The 20,121-nt window shown below is 35.7% G+C and overlaps 3 protein-coding genes and 1 pseudogene across 3 annotated transcripts; all 4 read right to left on the reverse strand.

The window, feature by feature from the left end:
- Window positions 1-2,134: 2,134 nt before the first annotated feature.
- On the reverse strand, window positions 2,135-2,888 carry LOC18602938 (small ribosomal subunit protein uS9-like). Its single transcript, XM_007034621.3, has one exon. The coding sequence runs from the start codon at window positions 2,796-2,798 to the stop codon at window positions 2,364-2,366; it is 435 nt and encodes a 144-aa protein (XP_007034683.1). The 5' UTR covers window positions 2,799-2,888; the 3' UTR covers window positions 2,135-2,363.
- Window positions 2,889-4,311: 1,423 nt separating this feature from the next.
- On the reverse strand, window positions 4,312-5,512 carry LOC18602939 (2-hydroxyisoflavanone dehydratase-like). The gene has a single exon (XM_018118765.2). It carries the CDS (start codon window positions 5,355-5,357, stop codon window positions 4,398-4,400), a length of 960 nt encoding a protein of 319 aa, XP_017974254.2. The 5' UTR covers window positions 5,358-5,512; the 3' UTR covers window positions 4,312-4,397.
- A 2,416-nt stretch (window positions 5,513-7,928) lies between these two features.
- Window positions 7,929-9,158, reverse strand: LOC18602940 (2-hydroxyisoflavanone dehydratase pseudogene; annotated as a pseudogene).
- Window positions 9,159-11,356: 2,198 nt separating this feature from the next.
- On the reverse strand, window positions 11,357-18,850 carry ARIA (ARM repeat protein interacting with ABF2). Its single transcript, XM_007034624.3, has 19 exons — window positions 18,557-18,850; window positions 18,265-18,422; window positions 17,531-17,703; window positions 17,328-17,448; window positions 17,172-17,246; window positions 16,963-17,057; window positions 16,739-16,814; window positions 16,358-16,465; window positions 15,343-15,471; window positions 15,177-15,245; window positions 14,958-15,017; window positions 14,667-14,790; window positions 14,383-14,522; window positions 13,252-13,315; window positions 13,056-13,135; window positions 12,587-12,651; window positions 12,384-12,501; window positions 12,165-12,289; window positions 11,357-11,884 (listed from the first exon to the last, which is right to left on the reverse strand). Exons 1-19 carry the CDS (start codon window positions 18,795-18,797, stop codon window positions 11,791-11,793), a joined length of 2,115 nt encoding a protein of 704 aa, XP_007034686.1. The 5' UTR covers window positions 18,798-18,850; the 3' UTR covers window positions 11,357-11,790.
- Window positions 18,851-20,121: the final 1,271 nt, after the last annotated feature.

The following is a 20,121-nucleotide window of genomic DNA, read 5'->3' on the forward strand; positions in this document are numbered from 1 at the left end:
TTTGCCGGCAACTAGCTAGCTAGAATTTGTTTGCCTCTTGAGAAAAAGGGGAAAAAAGGGGAAAGTTGAAGGATTGATGAGGTTTTGTTCCTACAGTTTTGTCCTATTTATAAAGTTTCAAGCTAGTCAAGGAAGCAATAAAGCAGATAGGAGGATCTCCTAATAAAAGTAAATAAGATCTTCATTAAAATGCCAACGACTTAATTAGCTTAGATGTTAAATAGCATGGCAAGTTTTCTACCATTGTCATTTTTCCATTTTATCAGTACCAGCCACTAGCCAGGCAGGTGCGATGTGAAATCTTTAAAGTTCAAACCGTCTAAGTTGTACAACAGTTTTTCACTTGTTCTTGTATCATCAAAATTGTGATTGACCCAAAAGCAATGAAGGGACACATGAGGAACATAATAGACCCCACCAAATTACATTGCCGGTAACTGTTCAATTAACAACTGAACTTAACACTCTCTCATTGAGCTACTCGGAAACAAAGGAGACTCAAAATCTTTCAACCAACCTAGTATCATGTCAACATTGGTACATCTCCCATTGGCCATTGCCATGATCAGCTGGGTCAGCTTTTTCACCGTTTCCAGATGGCAAGCTAGCCTCCAGTCCAGGCACCATCAAGAATTTCAGTCGCCCAGTATTTCATTTTAGGAAATACTGCCAGGTTACAGATTCAACAGCTTAGTTTAGGAAATATCATCCACACTGTTTTGGTTAGTGCTGTAAAGACAGCCATTTGTAGATTTTTAGCAAAAAGAAGGGGGTATAGAAACTTGAGCCCCTTTACGAGCTCAATGCTGCAATGTAATAACTATTTGTTCATTCGATCGTTTGTTTTAGTTTCCACAGAAAAATGTTAAAAAGGACAAATAGCCCATTAGAGAGCTCGTGGTCATAGTGCATTTGCAATGCCTTTTGCTTCCTATTTGTGCTCCAAACTAGCCCTAGGGCCTTGAGCCATAGGCACTAGACTATGGGCTGGATATGTACCTTTAACGTGGATTCAAAGACCAGGCAAATCCAATTATTTTCTCAATGCCAGTTTCGAGCTCAATCCTACAAATAACTTCACATATTCAGTCATTTTCTTTTACGAACATATATTCAATCATGAAAAGATCCAGAATTGGCTTAAAACAAGATGACTTCTGCAACATGGAAGCCAAGCTTCAATAGAGAAGACAACTGAACAGGATCACTTTACAACTAAACGCTTACTTCAGGGGATGAAAGTACAAACTCCAAATGGAGAGGAAACCGATGGCTAGACCACAAGAAAATGTTAATATCTGAAATTCTTCATGCTGAATGAGTTTAATTGGAGTAAGAGCAGAGTTAATTATTTGTTTGAGCTCTATTACATTAGCCAGAGGCATCATACACGAAAGGAAAATAGGGATAGATAACAATACACCCATCTAAAACAGGGGCACAGGTTGACATGCAGATATGCAAGTGCATCAGCTTTTCAATTCTTGGCAAGTTTAGACAAGCTGCATTTGTATTACAACTAGCAAAACAAAACGCATCTAAATCTCATTTCCACTACCATTAAAGTAACGGCAATCTCAAAATATACAAGGAACTCGACATGATCATCTAACATTGTTAACTAACAAACAAACCAAATTTTAAAGGGTAATCATGTCAAGAAATGCTTAAGCAAACTACAACAAGTATGCTGCAATTCCTAACCATGAGATGAACAAACATGTAGCATCTAACTCGAAGTAACCGGACACATTCATGATTCACCAATGCCTTGTAAATTCAATATGTCTAGCAAAGCAACTAGAGCTATGAATTTCAATCTTCACCAATGCTCCAACAGAGCAACTAAAAATTGAATCTTGTCAAGTCACCTTGTAAAAATTTATAAGAATGAAATAGATCATCTATCCTAACAAGACACTAAAAGGACTTAAATAATTTCTGGAATAACCATGAGAATTATTCTCTAAACAAATCAAACACCGATGAGGTTAAGGACTAATTCCTACGGTACAAAACTACTGAAACAGCTGCAACTACATGAATTCCGTACTGTTGTCCTAAAATAACTGCACTGCAACAATGTCATAAAAACCCATTTTCAATCAAAGAAAAGCACAACAATAACAAAATATTCAAGACAAAGCTACTCTTAATTCAACAAAAATACTATAAAATCCCATAGCAAAACTTTAAAATAATACCCCTAAGATTCAACAACTTTAAATTCAAAGCAACAATAACATAGCATTTAAATAGCCCAAAAGACCATTGTTTTAAACCTTAAACCATACTCTAAAGTACCAAAAATAACACCACAAAAAGTGAACCTCCCTATCTCTCTCTCTTTTGTGTTTCTTTCTTCAACGGTAAGATTTCTGAAACCTAGCCCTAGCGCCACGTCCACCGAACTTCTTGGGCTCGCACCTTCTCGGATCCGCAACGAGCAGGGTTCGGTCGTACCTAACCAAGATATCCTTAATCTCCTTCTTGCTCTGCTCATCCACAAACTTCTGATAAAACGCCACCAGAGCTTTGGCTATGCTTTGCCGGATTGCGTAAATCTGAGATGTGTGACCTCCACCTTTGACTCGGATCCTCATGTCGACTCCGGCAAAACGATGTCGTCCGAGGAGGAGGATTGGCTCGTAAGCCTTGTAGCGGAGGATCTCGGGCTCAACCAACTCTATTGGGCAGCCGTTGATCTTGATTAGGCCACGGCCGCGCTTGCAGTAGGTGACGGCGACGGCTGTTTTCTTGCGGCCGAAGCATTGAACGGACTCGACTGGAGCCGCCATGTTTAGGGTTTTCGTGAAGCGTTCCTTTGAGTTGAAGAGAAAGTGCGGCTCAAGGGTTGGGAGTAGAGTGTAATAAGATATGAGAGTGTGGGGTTTTAGATGGGAACTCTTTTAGGGTTTTGATGATGATGATGTGGGATGGACGGCTGTGATTGCGTGGAGGTTGAAATGGCCGATGGGCCCCTTTTTTGAGTTCATATGTTTTTGAAGTTTTGTAAATGGGCTTTATTATTGGGCTCAAGTCCCTTTTAATAAGCATTTTAAATGTGGGAGATGGAGTATGGACCGGACCAATTACAAGAAACCCAAAAGAATATAATTGTTGCCTGAAGGAAAAAAAAAGAAAAGAGTTTATAGCTATTTTAGTTTATTTATAATCCTGCAAAATTACAAAAAGAAAATAGTTTTCATTGAATTAAAAAGATATAATAATTTAAATTTTTTTTGAAATATTTAAAAAAATGAACTAAATTCTTATTTTTCTATTATATTTAATCAAATTCTTATATTTTTATTTTAAGTCAAATAAACTTTTATAATTAATAATTGATTAATTATCTATAATCAAAACGTCACTTATCAATTTTTATATGTAATGACTTGATGTAGCACTGGAGGTAGAGGGTAAATATATCACGTCACCATTCAATATGGCATGCCAACATACTACATCAGCACTATGTGATATAAAATAATATTTAACATTTTAACTAACACAATTAATCAACTGTTAATTATAAAAGTTTATTTAATTTAAAATAAAAATATAAGAATTAATTGAACACAATAAAAAAATAAAAACTTATTTAAATTTTTTAAAATAATTTATGATTTTTTAAGTAATATGTCAATTAAAAAATTGTGTTTTTAACATCAATAATCGAATGAAAAATTTTCAATGTATTTGAAAAATGAGACATTGACAAATTATATGACTCAATATAAAAAAAAAAAAGAAAAGAAAGAAAGTAAATACATGACAATTTGTTTACATTTTAACGAGCCATGCAACCATTTTTATGAATAATAAATTATTATGTTACTTGAATTTGGCCACAATGCTTGAATGCTGACACTGGCTGGAATGCGTACTTCATTCGAAAATCTTTTTCTTTGAATATTTGATTCTGAAAATTTTTTGCCCAATGCTGCAAAAGAGCCATAAAATAGACTGTTTTCTCAATACAAAATGGGTTTGCAATTGCCTTGAAGTTAAAGAAACACAACATCTGATGTAATAGGCATGGACAGTTTCAGTCTCAGACTTTGACCTCATCTCTGTCGAAAGTTGGTATCAGACCCCGGCATTGAAAAAGGCATTAAATATCAAGACAGTGAATATCTTTAGATTTGTTGGTCTCATATCATAATCGATTAGTTTCCGTGTCAAATCTGCCTAACATGTCATGGCATAACTATGACTATTCCAGAAACTGTTAAGTTCTAAGTAAGGGGTAAAAAAAATGAATGCCCAAAATGGAATTCAGGAAGATCAGATTGAATCAAATAAAAGTGACAGGAAAAGCCATATGCCCATATGTTTATTGATGGCTGTTATTTTACAGATGAAAATCACAAACTAAACTGAAGGGGTTGAGATTAGCTGACAGCAAGAAAAGAGGCCAATCTTTTGATCATTATCTTAGAATTCTCTTTGCCGAAATCCAGTATATGAAAAGCATGATCCTCTCCCTTCACTTCAAACAGCTCGATTTCTCCTTGCCAACCACTTTCCTTCACTGCATCATAGTACAAAACCCCAAAGTCTCTAAGCTGATCCTTCTCAGCAACACAAACTAGTAACCTTGAGCAACCGAGTCCCGCTAGGCTCGGCTTTCCAGGGCCAAGAGGGTTGATAAGGGCGTTGTCAATGCCTCCAGGTGCTGACGGATAAACAAATTCCCAGACCAAAGTTGGCATGGACTTGTCATGATCAGTACTAGATTCAGAGCCCCAGAAGTAAGGATGGGAAAGGAAAGCTCCCAAAAGCTTAACCCTACCTTTCAACCCTTCAGCTCCTGCTTGGAGAGCTATGTTATGGACTATATTGCCTCCTGCGCTGTCACCACCAATAAAGATTCTATCAAAGTCACCATGGTTCAACAACCATGAATCTTTTTTGATTTCATTGTCCAAAGAGTGAGAAGCTACCCATTGAAGAGCAGCCCAGCAATCTTCATACGCAGCAGGAAGAGGGTGTTCTGGGGCCAGCCTGTACTCTACTGAGACGGCTACAACTCTAGCTTCAGAGACCAAGGCGTTTAGATACCTTAGGTCAAAGAATGAGAAAGCGGATTCAAGACAAAAGCCGCCGGCATGGAAGTAAACTAAGATGGGAAGCTTTTCATGGGGTTGAGTGAGTTTTGGGAGGTAAAGGCGAGCTGAGATCAAAGGGTTGTCTGATATGGTTATGTCTTTTGAAGAGACACCAGTTTCAGGGTCTGGTTCGGGTGACGGTGGCACATATGGAGAGCCAAAGAGGCGTTCCACTGAGCCATCTTTGTAGAGTTTGATGAGTCCGGGGAGCTCTTTGACTACCTCTTTGGCTGTAGAATCCATTTGGGGTGTAGAGAAGGGGAGAGACAGAGAGATCTGTGGAGATGTTCGTTGCAAGAAGGAAGATGAATAATGATCAATCCTAGGCCACGAGAGGAAATTACGATATAAGAAGAAAGTTAATGAACTGATAAGCTGATAACGTTCAATTAAGAGCCAATAGAATTTTCCAAGAACTAAAGGTGGATTTTGACTGTGTCTATTTAAGTCTGATGGCGCCTGCCATTCACACGTTATAGGGAGGAGGTTACCTGCTTTGACCTGAATCCAGGGTGCTTTTGCTTTTGTTTAGGGTAATCATAATCAGGATATATATATGTAAAAGTAAATAATTTAGGCAAACAAATAACATCAAAACATTCCTTCATTGGAGAAGAAAGGAGAAAGAATGCTCAACAGTGGAATTAATCATTGTTGTAAGGTATGGGTATCATATTTGGAGTTCTTTTCCTTTCCTTTTGTTTAAATTGACTACGTGTTGACAATTCTCTTTGTTAAAATATGTGTTTCAACCATTCATTAGTAAAACTACTTTTGCTTTTTAAATATAATTCAAAATTTGCCCTTTGTCTTGTTTTTTTTACGGTTGACATACTCTTCAAAAATCTTCATCACTCATACTTGGCCAGGTTGTCCCTGGTCTTCCCATCCTGGAATTTTTCTGTCTGCTGCTGTTATGGGCTGTCATGGCGACCCACTACTGTATCTTGCTGTTATAAATAAAATCTTATCTTTGGCTGAGAAAAAAAATGAAATTGGAACACGCTATGTATAAGAAAATTTGTAGACGAACTCATATATATGCAACCAAGTACTATATATATGTGGAGGGTACGATTTGAATATAGATTTGACCAGAAAAGATTTCAGCCAATCGATAGTGTTGAAGACAACAGATAGTAACAGTTAATGTCTCCTAGAAACGAACCCCTAACAAGAAATGAAGCCAATCTTTTGATCATAAACTCAGCATTCTCGATAATTAGGGTTCAATACATGAAAAGCATGATCCTCTCCTTCCCATCCTCTTTCTTTAATTGCTTCACAATACCAAATCCCTCTGATAATCCTCAATAGATCCTTCTCAGCAACACAAACTAGTAACTTTGAACACCCAAACCCCGCCAGGCTTGGCTCTCCAGGGCCAACAGGATTGATCATCACATTGTCAATGCCCCACCAGTGGCTTCCAAATCTAGGCTGCAGAATGTTTTTCATCATCATCTGCACTGGGTTCAGACCCGATGAATATTTTAGCAAAACCAAATTAATAAATAACTCATACCAATAGATTATGTCACTATTTACTCAATTTTGTAAAAAGCAAAACCCACAAAAACTAAAAATTAATGTTTTAAAAAAGTAACCCATATACCAATAGATTTCCAAATAAATGAGAAACGATTTAACTGCTACTAATTTCTTCCAAGGCATAAATATTAGATTATGAAATTCACTTCTAATTTCCTAGTTTAAACCAAATTCTCTCTTTTGTTTATTTTATCTTTCTCCTCATTTTGATTTTTTTATTTAATTTTTCATTTTAAAAATTTTTACTAGATAACTTGGCGTAGCCCACCCCTTTTAAAAAAAAAAAAAAAAACTTGTCTTGATGAATAATTGAGTCTTTGGAACTTTATTTGTTTAAGATTTGAACTCAATAATTGGACATAATTCAGTCAAATCGACGCCATCAGCTTGAATTATGTATACTTTTGGATAAGAAGTGACCAATTGTTAAATGTTAACAATTTTGCTTGAGATAAAACACATATTTTATTCTAAAATATTTTTTTATTCTTAATTAATATAATTCGAAGGAGAAGTCAACTTGAGTTATTACCTTTTATTTTATTAATTTTCTTTTTTTATTAAAAAACTAAATGGATTAGTTCTTCAAAATAATATCTAATTCAATGATTGAATTAAGAGCATTAGAATGGTTCAAAAAATTTGAGGTGTAATGGGGGATATTGGTCAATATATGGTAGACTTCTCCATTGCTCTTTCAGCAAAAGTTAATGCACATAGTTGTTGGACTCTCACCTCATCGATAATCCATGCCGCCATGCAAACGCAGCTTGACTTTTACCAGAAAAAAAAAGTGAAAGTCTAAGTCAACTTTCTGTATAATTTAAATTAATTACGCATGTAATGATGACACGTTGACGGCTATAGTACGAAATAGCTTTCTCTTAAATTTTGATTTATTGTATATACTCAATTTACATGCTGCTGGTAAATACGTGTAAGATGAAGATATACTGTGCGCTCCCTTGAAAAGGGTAGGCTTCGTCATTAATTAAATCGTTTACTTCGCAAAAATTGGGATAACCCTTGTTTTTTCTTTGTATACCGAAGATAAAAAAGGCATTTCCACTTTCCCTGTTGGAAGTTTGGTGTGGTGTGTCCATTAAGCTCTGTTCTTTCTCTGTTTGCTCCTACTTCACATTTTTCTGCATAAATTCTAAGTGATCGCGTTTAAGCACCAAATCACAATCAAGCAAACTAAGAAAGACGTTAAGTTCTTGCGCTTTAGATGTATGGTTGATCCTGCACAACGAGATATAGGGGTTATCTGGTTCAATATATTTTATTGCTGCAGGTAATAGTTGACATCGAAGTCTAGTTAAGCATGAAACATATTTTTTTGGGAAAAAGAAAAGAAAAGATAAAGGAAATAAGAGCATATCATAAAGAGCATAACTGAATTGAATTGGTTCTTCCTAGACAAGGAAAGAAGCCAGGCGTTTGATCAGTTTCTTAGCATTCTCAGACTCATAATTTAGAATCTGAAAAGCATGATCTTCTCTTTCAACTTGGACCAACACCAATTCTCCTTTCCACCCACTTTCCTTCACTGCATTATAGTAGAAGATCCCTCTATCCCTCAGCGCATCCTTTTCAGCAACACTAACAAGCAACCTGGAACATCCAAGTCCTGCCAAGCTTGGAGCCCCTGGACTCACCGGGTTGATCATCGGATTATCAATGCCTCCAGGAGCCTCTGGATAAATCAAGTGCCATATCGTGTACATGGCGCACTTCTCTCGTTTGTCAATACTCTTAGGCTCAGAACCAACCGGCTTTGAACCCCAGAAATAAGGGTGTGTTACAAAAGCTCCTGTTATTTTAACACCACCATTCAAGGCCTCTGAGCCAGCTCTCATCAGTATATTGTGAGCAAGGTTAGCTCCGGCGCTGTCACCAGCAACATAAACTCTGTCAAAATCAACATAGGTGGATAACCAAGGTTCCTTGTTATCTACCCCACAATCAACAGAATGAGAAACAACCCATTGTAGACCAGCCCAGCAGTCGTCATAAGCAATGGGGAGAGGATGTTCAGGGGCTAGCCTGTACTCGATCGAAATAACAACTACTTTGGCATAATAAGCTAAGCTGTTCATGTACTTGGTTTCAACAAATGAGAAAGCGGACTCAAAGCAAAAGCCTCCACCATGGAAGTAGACTAAGAGGGGAACTTTTTGGTGTTGTTCAACCTGCTTTGGTAGGTAAATCCTAGCTGAGATAGGAGGGTTGTCTGAAATAGTGATGTCTTTTGATGAGACTCCAGTTTCCGGGTCTTCGGTTGATGGTGGCACGTTGGGAGAGCCAGCCAGTCGCTCAACCGAACCACCTTTGTAAATCCGGATGAAAGGGAGAATCTCGATGGCGACTTCCTTATCGAGGGAATCCATATAGAAAGTGAGGTTTGAAGTGGTTAAAGGTGGGTACCAAGTTCAATAAAAGAGAAAAATTTTGCAAATTTTTTGTGAATGGTTTTGGTGGAATGAAAGAACCCTCATCGTGCTAGACAATTTATACAGCATGTGGGAAAACAGCTAGCATTTAGGAAGCCAAAATTGACCTTTGAATAAATCTATGCCATCGATCTCTTGTGAAGATACGTTTTAGCCATTTATGCCTGTAGAATGTTTAATCAATGTCCATCCCAACCTTATCGATGGAAACCTGTCTCTGGAAGAAAGCTCGTCGGTGACATAGTAAGTTCCAAATAATTTTTCCACTTTATAATTTTATAATTTTAGCCTTATAAATTTTAAATATCTAATATAATTCTCTTATAAATAATGCCTTTGCCCCAAACGCAAAATCCTAATTGCGTCAACTCCAACGCACTAATTCTAAATTTCACTGAGTACCAAGAAAAATCTTTTCCCACATCACAATGTGGTGCCATATTACTAAGAGTCCACACAAAAAAAAAAAAAACTATAATTAATAAAAAATTACACTTTTTAAATGATAAAAGTAAAAATTGTTATTTTGATAAACTTTGGGGAATATTTAAGTTAATTGCTTTTATTAGTTTCGCGGGGTTAGCCGTCAGGAGGATATATTGAATGTCTTTTAAGTAGTGGAGAGGCCGGAGATATTTTTATTTTTCTTCTTTGAACGGCTACGTGAAGGACACAACCTTCACGTTTGATCGTTTCTCTCTGTTGCTTTTTGACTTTGGTTTGGCTGAGATGGTTTGGCTTATGAGCCAAGGTCTGTGATATGAGGCTCTTAGTTTTTGATCAGATTGCAAGCTTGCTGGTTCTCCTATCAGGAATGATTTCTGCACAGGGAGGCTTGGGGTATACTTGTTGTGGCTACTTGCTGTTTTTGATCTTGGTTTTTTGTATATTGACGATAGGGGTTTTTACGGGGTTCTTTGTAAGCTGGCTTTCTTTAGGCAAGATGACAAGATTTTGAGATGATATGCTGATCAAGGCATAGCATCTTAAAATCATGTGCTCTTTTGTTTTCCAGGGAACCTATTCCTGGTTTCTGATAATGAAATCCACTTAATTTTTTATTTTAAAAAAATTGTTTTTATTAGCATTTATTACGTTGGCACTTACTTGCCAAACTATAGGTATAAAAAGCAATTGGACGAAAAATTTGACACATGATAAGCTGTTTGAAAATACAAAAAAGTAATTATAAATAATAAAAAAAATTATTTGACACAAGAAAGACAACTTATGTTGTTATTTAATAAATCTTAATTTAGTAAGAGCTTTAAATTAATTTGCATTTATTCTTAATCTTGAAATTCAAACCAAGTAACACAATCACATCTCATTTTCTACAAAGATCGTGACTGATATATAAATCTATATGATATAACCCACTAGATCCAAGTAAGCCTAATTTAATAATAGATGGACTAGTCATCCATCACATTCACATATTAATTTATCATCAACTATAAATATGCATTTAATTCATTAATATCATCACATTATGAAACTTTTCAACATAAAATGTGATTTCTATCATGTTTTATGCAAGTACTTACATATTAAAATCAACTGTAATTTGACATGCATCCCATGCCTTTATTGCTTTTATTAACATTTATTAGGTCGGCACTTTTTTGCCAAACTATACGTATAAAAAGTAATTAGACCTAATGGAAATTTTAATGGACACATGAAAAGCAGTTTAGAAACCTAAAAAAGTAATTATAACTAGTGAAAAATTTAATTGACACATGAAAGACAGTTTATATTGCTATTTAATCTAAATTTAGCAAAAATTTTAAATTAATGTGCAGTTACTCCTAACCTTGAATTTCCAGCTAAGTAAAACACATCATCCGACTACAAGAAAATTCTGAGACCTTTATATGAAAAATTGAAATGCATGAAAGCAAGTCAAATAATAGAGCTGGAGTGATTCTTTATCTTCTTTAAATAAAATATAGAATTGCCATTTCCGACATACTAAAATTCTAATTTTTATTCCATACCAATTTTTTTTTACAATTTTTATATTAGTTATTGTATTTTAATAGGAGTCTGACCAAAAGTAACCTAAAGGATTGAATCAATGCCTTAATTTTACTAAAGAGTCTACAAAAAAAGAAAAATTAAACTTTTTCAACAATAAGGTAAGATTATTAATTTAATAAACTTTTAAAGTATTTAAATCAATCACTTTTCATACTAAAGTTTGGAATTTAAATGACGATGGACAACTGGTCGTACTTGTATGGAAGCACTACTAGATTCATTGGTCTTTTCAAGCATTCTTCAACTTTTACACAGGAAATCAAGCGTTCACCAAGAAACTGTAACTGCTCATTTGAACAAGCATTTTCTTAGGCCAACAGAAAAAAAAAAAAAAAAAAAAGTACAAGCATTTTCAATGAATGCCAACTTTGTAAGTAGTTGGAATACATTTAAATCTAATAACCAACACAGTCCACGAAGATCAAAAGTGGAGGCCAAAAGACAATGAATTAAAGAAGAAACCTTATAGCTTTTTCTACAAGCAACGGTAACTCTGGCATCAGTAATGATTATGAACCACGCTACAAAGAACCAATTAGAACCTTCCATCGGCTCCACAACATCAAAGAAGATCTGCTACTTTCTGTACAACGTATCTAGTTAGAGATCAGGAGTTAAAAACCAGCCTTCTATAGCCGAAGGTTATGTGGGTTAGGTTTTGTAAGTGCTTTGGCAAAGTAATTGCGGATCTCCGGAATTATGCGCTGGATTAGATGCAAGTGCCTGCAGTTACACACCATGTGCACAAACTTTTCAGCAGTTGAGATAAATTTTAATCCTGCAACTAATATTAGTGAAGACGAAAGCAAGCTACATCATGAAAATGCCGCAGACAAGCAGGAAGATGAAAGCATGCTACATCATGAAAATACCGCAGACAAGCAGGTACACAACTACCCAAAAAGGGCATTGGAATATACGACAAATAACACTACGTGATGTTTGACATACTGTTAAATTCCTAAAGAAAAGCCTAGTTGTGGAAGTTGATTCAAGTACATACCCAGGTCTTGTGCTCAATTTATCGAAATTCTCCAAGATAAACAAAATGCAAGTGTGCCTCAATGATATAGCATGGAAGGCTTCTGAGAGTTCATACATGCTTGAAACATTTTCCAGCGATATATCCTTGAATGAAAACAGAAAAAAGTATCAGATGTCAAGTTTCAATTTTAAAGCAGCAAAAGGATTCAAAGATCTCCAGACAACCCTTTTGGCTTACCTGTGCAATGGTATACTCGCAGAGTCGCTTAAGTCCCTCCAAAAGATATTGGTCAGCTGCTCTAAGCAGATCTTGAGCAATATCCAATGTAACATCTACTGATCCGGTGTATATAAATCTGTACAAGAATGAAATCAAGTAAATTATTGATGCTCGAAAAGGAAGGGACTGTGGGGAAGGGATTGACAAAGAATTTGTAATACCTCATCATCAACTCAAAAACCTCCCATCTAATGTTTGGAATTTCAATATCCCTTGCATCTTTTTCCTGCAGCACATGCCATGAAGACTTTAAGAATGAATATCATGTAGATACAAAACATTGTTTCCATCCTGTAGGGACTGCTATAGGTTTAAGATTAAAGCAAAACTAAGAATAAGAGTAGTAGCTACTTTCAAAAAGAATAAAATAAGGCTAACAGTTACAAGTGAAAAGCCTAAGCTTGCAAAAAGAGATGAGTTTAGTGCATTTCCAAGACCATCAGAAATAAAGGATCATATCTCATATCAGCTGGAAGACAAAGCATAAAATGTAGACTCTCCCCGTTGTTAGAATGATACTTGAACAATAACTCCCATCCCAACACCCAGGGTGAAGGGATTTCTTGGCCACTCTTGGGAAGAGGAGGAATGACCAACTGAGACATTAACATGCCGCAAAAGTGAACTCACCCGATAACCACCATCAAACATAGCACGAAATGCATCGGAAGAAGCAAGCAGGCAGATTCTGTGAGCATAGAACCGTCTACCTGCAGAAGAAAAGCAAGACAGGGTCTTAATTACAACAAAATCTATATTTTGACCCTCACCAAATGTTTCTCCATATCAAGTATTAGAGCTTTAAGTAATCAGATCAGATAACAACCTTCAACTAGGAACGTAACATCAGATAATGTAGCATTGTTCACATACTGCTCCCCCAAATAGACCTGCATTAAAGTTGTATGTTATAAGAGGCACTTAAAATAGAACTTTCAAAAGTATAAACTATTCTCATACCTCATAACCAGTTACGAGAATGCTATAATCTACTCATGCAATTTGAAATGATTATATGAACACACATCCGTACATATATCAGACTCTGGAGCAAAAATAATGATATCTATAAATAAGTTCTCATAATCCAGATTGGAGGTTTTTCATTCGGTTCCTGAATACATTTGGAAAAGCATAACAGAAAGAAGAAAGAAAGTTGACAATTCTGCAATTTCCTTGTTCTTTCCATCAATCTGTCCAAAACTGGAAAAGTACTTGCTTTTATTTTGACAAACTTTCTTTTTTCTTTCTTTTGGTTTAGAAATTTGTCCTAATTACCAAATCAGCTCCTATTTCAAGGTCTTCAAATTAAACACATACTTCAAGAAGATATACTACCGAGGGATATGAATGTAATTACAATTCAAAAAAGAATGAAAAGATATGTATTTTAATATACGCCCAAAAGTTGGCCAAATCATGTGAACTATGCATTAGCTTTCCTATATTTGGTATCCAAACAGTTGGCATGTGATTTTGACATCTTATATTTGTTGTTCGTTGACTTGCACTTCGCATTACCAAAGTGTGCTCCACAAACATAATAATCCGAACATGTTCCATAAGATAGGAATTTATAGCTCTTCAGTTTTTCACAAATTTCTATTCCTCTGACTAAATAGCAAAATAACCAAAGGATCCTACAACTTCATGATAGGAAATCTTCCATTAAGGTCCCATATTGACTGCAATGAGGTATTCTCCTATACAGATACTTTGTGAAATCTCCATCATTCTCAAATATTTGGTTGGGTGCAACAGCCATCCAGTCAGCCTAGTTCTATACCACTGTCAACTTTACATTTTGATATGAAATCAAACATGGTCATAAATCTAGCCTTACCATAATCATGGAACATGATATAACAATACACAAACATGATACATCAATTCAAATTTAGGATTTCAGGCACTGGAAAGGCATGGAATTAGACTAACCAGCCTGTTACAAACTCACCTGTGGTGTTGGAGAAGGGGGAGCTGCATCCATAGGAGAAAGACTCATAGCTTTGTTGGCCAACTTGTACAGAGCAACAGCACCATCAAGTTGCTGCTTAGGACTTGTAGAACCAAGAAGCCCAAGAAGCAGCTCAAGTCCTGCAAGAAAATACAGCACAATCAGCCTCTCAAAGCAGACCAAACATGTGTGCTCCACTCATGCAATACCCTAATTTAAATTGCATGGAATTAAGAATATGACTGATATTTGGGATAACTGAAGAAGGGGTGAAGAATATGGACCATTGTTATCAATGAATATAGTTCTCTGATCCTCTGGGGAACAAAGATGAGCAAGAGCCAAAGCCACTCGTCGTTGGACTGGCTTCTCAGCTACACGCATCAGATACAGCAAATGGTTCAAAACCTACAAAAGGTAATTAAAACCAAAATCTCAGAAATTATACACAAATTTAATGAGACCTAATCCTTAAAGAGCACTGAAGAGATAGGTCTTTCTGCAGTCCAAACAGCAAAATATGATAAATAAATGTATAACAGTAAAGGGTAGTAAATAAGAACGAAAATGCTTACCCGCCCATGAATCTTCTCCTCCAGTCTTTTCAGTGTCTTGGCAACACAGTCTTTTGTTGCCTGAAAGTACCATTACCAATAGTAAATCAGTTAAGGAGAAAATACAACAAGAGCTGGTAAACTTTTGAGGTTCTTATGCATATCATGCCGCAATAAAGAAACTAGTAGCATCAAAACTAAGGGGAGAGCAAGAGGTAAAATCTGAAAGGATTAACATACTTGAACAATAAACTCTCCATCTTGCAGCCGTTGGACCCCACCCACCATAATAAAATCAGATACGTTATCCTATTGGAGAGAAGAATATATTAACACCGTGTTACAGGACAACAAAAAATAAATTCAAGCACTTTCCCAGGTTCACAATGATCACATGCTACCATACCTCATTATCTGCAAGACCATAAAGAGCAAATGCAGCATTGTGTTGCAAAGATCCATTCTTTGAATCTAGAAGTTTCAACAAAGGCACCAAACCACCATTATGTGCAATACCAGCTTGGTTGTGTGTGTCCTGAAATCAGAATTACCTTTCAGTGACATAGAACTATCTACTAGTTCCAGCACATGAAGACAGGAAACTTAGTTGACAGTATCAAGTTTCACAGCAACATAAGAAAACAATCACTGGAGATTTTATAACTACACATGTTGAAAATGTGAGTAGCAAAGCCCTTGCAATGTGTAACAGAAACAAAAAGATTGAGCTCAAGAGAAACTCGTATCCATTCAATGCTGTGGAGCAAAGACTCTTAAAATATCAGGCAGAAAATATGATATGCCAACAGACATGCCAAAATGTTGAGAGATGAGTTGAGAGCCTCAAGTTTCGCAGTAACATAAGACAACAATTACTGGAGATTTTATAACTACACATGTTGAAAATGTGAATAGCAAAGCCCTTGTAATGTGTAACGAAAACAAAAAGATTGAGCTCCAGAGAAACTTGTATCCATTCAGTGCTGTGGAGCAAAGACTCTTAAGACATCAGGCAGAAAATTTGATATGCCAACAGACATGCTGAAAAGTTGAGAGACGAGAAACATAAAAGAGTGGAAAACAAGGGATACAGAAGGGTAGATTCCAATATAAGGCCACGTTAATCACATGAGATATAACAATTGCAAAACCAAGTGAACAACAAACAATCGGATTGATGGAACAAGTTTTGTGTAATTTAGTTCACAAACTGGCTGAAATTCATTAAGTATAATTCAACTTCAAATGATACTCAAAATGATGCAAAAATTTAATGTAAAGACAAGTAAACTCATTATTCTGTCATAAATATCTCAGCAAAAGTAAAACCATCCACAAGCTTGAAGACAAGCCATTATGCATTGTTCACAGCATTAACAAAAGCTTGAAATTGTACAACTAAGAAAAATAAAAATAATAACCTGTGCCAACCTCCCCAAAGCAAAGGCTGACATCTCTTTCAGCTGTACATCTGGAGAGTGAAGCATATCGATCAACGGTCTGACAGCACCCCTTTGTACGATATGAACCTGCAATATGTCAGCAGTATATGTCAAAACAATAAACAATGAAAATTAAGATAAAGTGAAATGATAAGTGGTAAAGCATAGAGACCAGAGCTCCTCTTATTCCATTACAAGGACAAAGGAAATGATACAAAAAGCTAATTCATTCAAAATATTAGGACAATAATTTCAGAGCCAATCATTGTTTTTTCTTCCTGCGTCCCCTAAATAGACAAATAGAGCCAGGAAGAAGTCTCTTAAGCCTAGTGAACTATAAAGAGAGAAGAAAGTAATTACCTTGCAATCGGAATCCGTTGCAGCAAATTGTCCAAGTAATAAAGCTGCCTCCCTTTGGCTCTCTGAGCAGCAGGAGCTGTTTTCCAATGAAACAAATAAATTAATAAAAGTGGAGAACTCTGGATAGACTGCAGACTGCAGTTCAAAATAACAGCCCAAGTGTAACACAATTAAGAACACTGCTAAACCAAGTAAAAGAAATATCAAAACAAATTGAAGCATACGTAAGCAAGCCAATGACAGGTTGCAAAGCCCCAGCAGCAAGAACTTCTTTTTTTATGTTCGGTGATGAATGCACCAAATTGCCAATCACACCAACCTACAATCCATAGGGCAAAAGAGTTTGATTCTACAGCTGGCATAAAAAATAAAAAGAACTTAAACCTAGTGGACAGTGGCAAAATAATTAACTTGTGCTGCAATAACATCCTACCGCTTCATAGTGTATAGCAGCATCCTCTGATCGTAGCATGAGAATAAGAGAAGGAAGAGCGTTGCATTCAACAATCTGCAAAGTCAAAGCATTCACTCTATTGACTAGCACAGAAGGCAATTTTATCCAATCAACTTCCAAAGGCAAGTCTGTTACCTGATTCTTGTTTTCATCATTTTTGAATGCTAGGGTTCGCAATGCCCCAGCAGCTGCTCTCTGCACCTTTGTATCAGTAAAATCAAGCAACTCAACAAGAGGTGGAATCCCACCTTCCATTCTGTCAAATTAATCCTGATAGTGATTAAAAAGCCACAGAGCTAAAAATCTAACTTGAATGAAAAACTGCACAATTTTAGCACCTGACACGGGTTTTAATGCTGCTATTCTCATGAGCAAGGTTGGTGATAGCATCAGCCGCTCTTCTAATGACACTAATCACAGCACGAGAAGTAGAACCATCCTTGTGCCGCCTCAACAAATTCACAAGATGTGATAAGGCCCCAGAATCAACTATAAGTTGCTGATGTTCTGGCTGTTCCCAGCAAAGCCAAAATAAACCTTAGCACATTCAGTTATTAAACATTTTACATACAGTAATAGTGCGACCACAAACCATGAAAAACCAAAGAAAATTACCAGACTCAAGACATAGCCAAGCTTTAGTGGCAGGATCAATAAAATTAACCACCTAAATCTATATGGCATTTTCTGCTCTAATGATACCATCTCTATGCACCAGAATCTGTTTCTTTTAATCACAGCCTATATAACAGGTTAACACTCCTCAAACTTTCTCAAAGTTCAACTTTTTCTATATATGGTAAAATTGAAATTGCATAATCATCTTATGTAAGTGTAACATTCTTTTAATAAAGAAAAAATTTGCACAAAACATCAAATATTTACTAATGCTACTAAAAAGGATTCAACTAAGAAAAAATGCATGCATATCACGAAACAAGTGAACTTCCAACAAATAATTCAAAAGTTAAACTACAACAGATACTAAACAAAACTATAGTACTCGATAAAATAAAAGCACGATAGTAACAACCAAATTTCTATAAAAAAACTAGAAATTCAGTAAAATTACCTTTACGGCGAGAAGTCCCAGCGCAAAAGCACTTCCTTTTTCAACCTCGTGCTCGAAAGGCTTCGGGCTTCGGTCGCCGTCACTACACGGAGGCGCTTGCAGATGCTTAACTAGAGCCGGAACCGCACCACCTTCAACAATCACATTCACCACTTCCTCTGCCAAAACAAAAAAACAAAAATATTATTATTACCGTTAAACCTGAAATTCAAAAACAGTAAAAACACAATAAATTGAATGGCAGTAAGTGTAAAAAAGAATGAGATCGGGATTGGAGACTTTGAATATTTACCGTTCTTTGCAAGCTCGGCCAGCACGTGAGTGGCTCGCTTGGCAGCGGCGCGATCAGGTTCGCGCCAAGAGAAGGTGGAGTCGAGGACGCTAACCTGAGCGGTGACTTCGGCCAAGAGAGCACGGCGGGCGTCGCCGGTAGGGAGAGAGGTTTCGCGGTCCTCTTGGTTTTCTTCCTCCAGTTTCCGTTTTTGCCCCTTTCGTTCTGGGAGGCCCTGGTCCTGGCTCCTCTGAAGCTCCATCAAGAAGGAACAAAGAAAGGAAGAGACAAAGAGAGAGAAGGTTTTATCGGAAATGAGAATCGTGATTTGAAAGAGAGAGAGATTGGATCAGGGGTATTCTGGGGATTGAGTAAAAGAGGTAACTTTTTCTTTCTTTCTTTTCTTTTTCTTTTTCTTTTTCTTTTTTTCTCTTAAAGAAAAGAAAAGATTAATGTCGGGTTTAAACCGGCCACGTTATTTCCCCATTTCTGGCCCTTATATGCTTTAGCCCTTTCTTTAGATTTGATGATTAATAATTTATGATGCTTAATTGATCCTAATTTTTCTTTTATTTTCCTTTTGTGTTAATTATTATGAAAAATAAGCATAATTGCTGCTTCGAAATGGATCATTAAATATTAATATTTTTTGTCATTATAAATTTAGCATATATAAGTATTCTTCTTAACCATTTATAGTTTAACGTTCATATAAAATTATAAGTTTTTCATAAATTTACAGGTTTGAGATTATTCAATTTTTTTCCTTATTTACCCCTTGTATTCGTTAACAATTATTTTTTAATAATATTTAAAGTTAAATATGATGGAAAACCATTTCATTAAATAATTACTACTAGAAGAAAATAAGTTGTTTAACTAATTATTATTGAATTTTTTTGTTACATTCTTCATATTGAAATTTCATGAAAATAAAATTAAGTGATAATTTCTAATACCATTTACTTTCAATTACAAAAGGAAAATGTTAATAATACAACAACGCTTTTCAAGAAAAAAAAATGAACCATTATGATATTAAGTAAGGTGATATTCAAGAAAATAAATTAGTGTTAATGCATTATTCCCTTTAAAATTGACATAAATAGTACATTAAATATAATTTTTTAAAAATATTATTTTAATTATCCTTTATAGATATTGACATTTTACAAAATAATGAAATGAATGAACGGTAAAAATAGTCAAAGTATATTTTATTTCATCTTCGTTATTTATTTGAATTTGAATTTGATGTTTTGTACCACTTTTATATATTATTTATTTTATCTTATTTATAACTGCTTATCTGTCAGCTTTATCTGCCAATAATAATGTGTAGGAGGGCAGATGCTATAGTCATAAATAAATAATTAATTAATTAATTTTGTTATATCAAGTTAATAAACTTAATTTTTGAAAAAACAAGGGGCTTTTTAAAGCCTTAAACCACGCAAATACTTTTCCTCCGGAGTCCTGACGTCTCTTAAAGTGCTGACTTAATGCCTGTGACCGTGATAGCGTCGAAAGCGAGAGGGTAAGAAAAGGAGCTAACGTGCCCATGTTTGGTGAGTGGGTGGAAGCGT

The sequence above is a fragment of the Theobroma cacao genome, chromosome 4 (genome assembly GCF_053813885.1).
Source record: "Theobroma cacao isolate CCN51 chromosome 4, ASM5381388v1, whole genome shotgun sequence".
NCBI lineage: Eukaryota > Viridiplantae > Streptophyta > Magnoliopsida > Malvales > Malvaceae > Theobroma > Theobroma cacao.

Bases quoted from the DNA above. Each gene is read 5' to 3' on its own strand.
- LOC18602939 (XM_018118765.2), bottom strand. From the start codon at position 5,357: ATGGATTCTACAGCCAAAGAGGTAGTCAAAGAGCTCCCCGGACTCATC.
- ARIA (XM_007034624.3), bottom strand. From the start codon at position 18,797: ATGGAGCTTCAGAGGAGCCAGGACCAGGGCCTCCCAGAACGAAAGGGG. The intron at 17,247-17,327 runs GTAACAGACTTG...TTGACTTTGCAG, and splicing joins ATGATGAAAACAAGAATCAG to ATTGTTGAATGCAACGCTCT. The intron at 14,791-14,957 runs GTAAGCATTTTC...TACCTTTTGTAG, and splicing joins AGGAGAAGATTCATGGGCGG to GTTTTGAACCATTTGCTGTA.
- LOC18602938 (XM_007034621.3), bottom strand. From the start codon at position 2,798: ATGGCGGCTCCAGTCGAGTCCGTTCAATGCTTCGGCCGCAAGAAAACA.